The sequence below is a fragment of the Wasmannia auropunctata genome, unplaced genomic scaffold (assembly GCF_000956235.1).
Source record: "Wasmannia auropunctata unplaced genomic scaffold, wasmannia.A_1.0 LD328913.1, whole genome shotgun sequence".
Taxonomy (NCBI): domain Eukaryota; kingdom Metazoa; phylum Arthropoda; class Insecta; order Hymenoptera; family Formicidae; genus Wasmannia; species Wasmannia auropunctata.
In genome coordinates this window covers 1-439 of record NW_012033977.1, presented here as the reverse complement: position 1 = coordinate 439, position 439 = coordinate 1, and the positions used below count along the sequence as shown (strand labels likewise).

The following is a 439-nucleotide window of genomic DNA, read 5'->3' as shown; positions in this document are numbered from 1 at the left end:
AATACAGTGTCTATAAATATAATTTATTCGATATCACCACCTCACAAGAACTTGATCACCGTCCTGTATTGAATAATAACTAAGCTCTTGCAACGGTTTGTCCAACGAGATTTCATCGTTTGATAGCTGAAACGTTACAATATAATGGTAGTATTTACACGTCAATTGATAAGAATATAAATGTTTTTCACATGATCTGTCGTTTAAACTTACATTCCGTGGGATGAACGAAAGAGCCGGAATCTTTCCACCGGTTTTGAAAAGTCTCTGGGCAAGCCCAATCATTTTTTGCACTTCCATATCTTTAAGTAACTTCCTCTTAATTCCTCTGGGCTGACGCGGATCGTCCGGACATACAAATTCCACCGTTATCACATTGGAAACCATTCCAATGTTCCTGTATCCATTTCGGTAATTTATTTCGCTTGTCTATTCTTGA

General features: G+C 37.4%; 1 protein-coding gene across 1 annotated transcript; it reads right to left on the bottom strand.

Annotated features, from left to right (window-relative positions):
* Positions 1-2: 2 nt before the first annotated feature.
* LOC105460105 (tubulin-specific chaperone E-like) lies at positions 3-432 on the bottom strand. The gene is made up of 2 exons (XM_011706545.1): positions 214-432; positions 3-126 (listed from the first exon to the last, which is right to left on the bottom strand). Exons 1-2 carry the CDS (start codon positions 385-387, stop codon positions 34-36), a joined length of 267 nt encoding a protein of 88 aa, XP_011704847.1. The 5' UTR covers positions 388-432; the 3' UTR covers positions 3-33.
* Between the last annotated feature and the right edge of the window lie 7 nt (positions 433-439).

Coding starts and splice junctions, on each gene's coding strand:
- LOC105460105 (XM_011706545.1), bottom strand. CDS start 387: ATGGTTTCCAATGTGATAACGGTGGAATTTGTATGTCCGGACGATCCG. Junction 127..213: donor TTTCGTTCATCCCACGGAAT/GTAAGTTTAAAC, acceptor GTAACGTTTCAG/CTATCAAACGATGAAATCTC.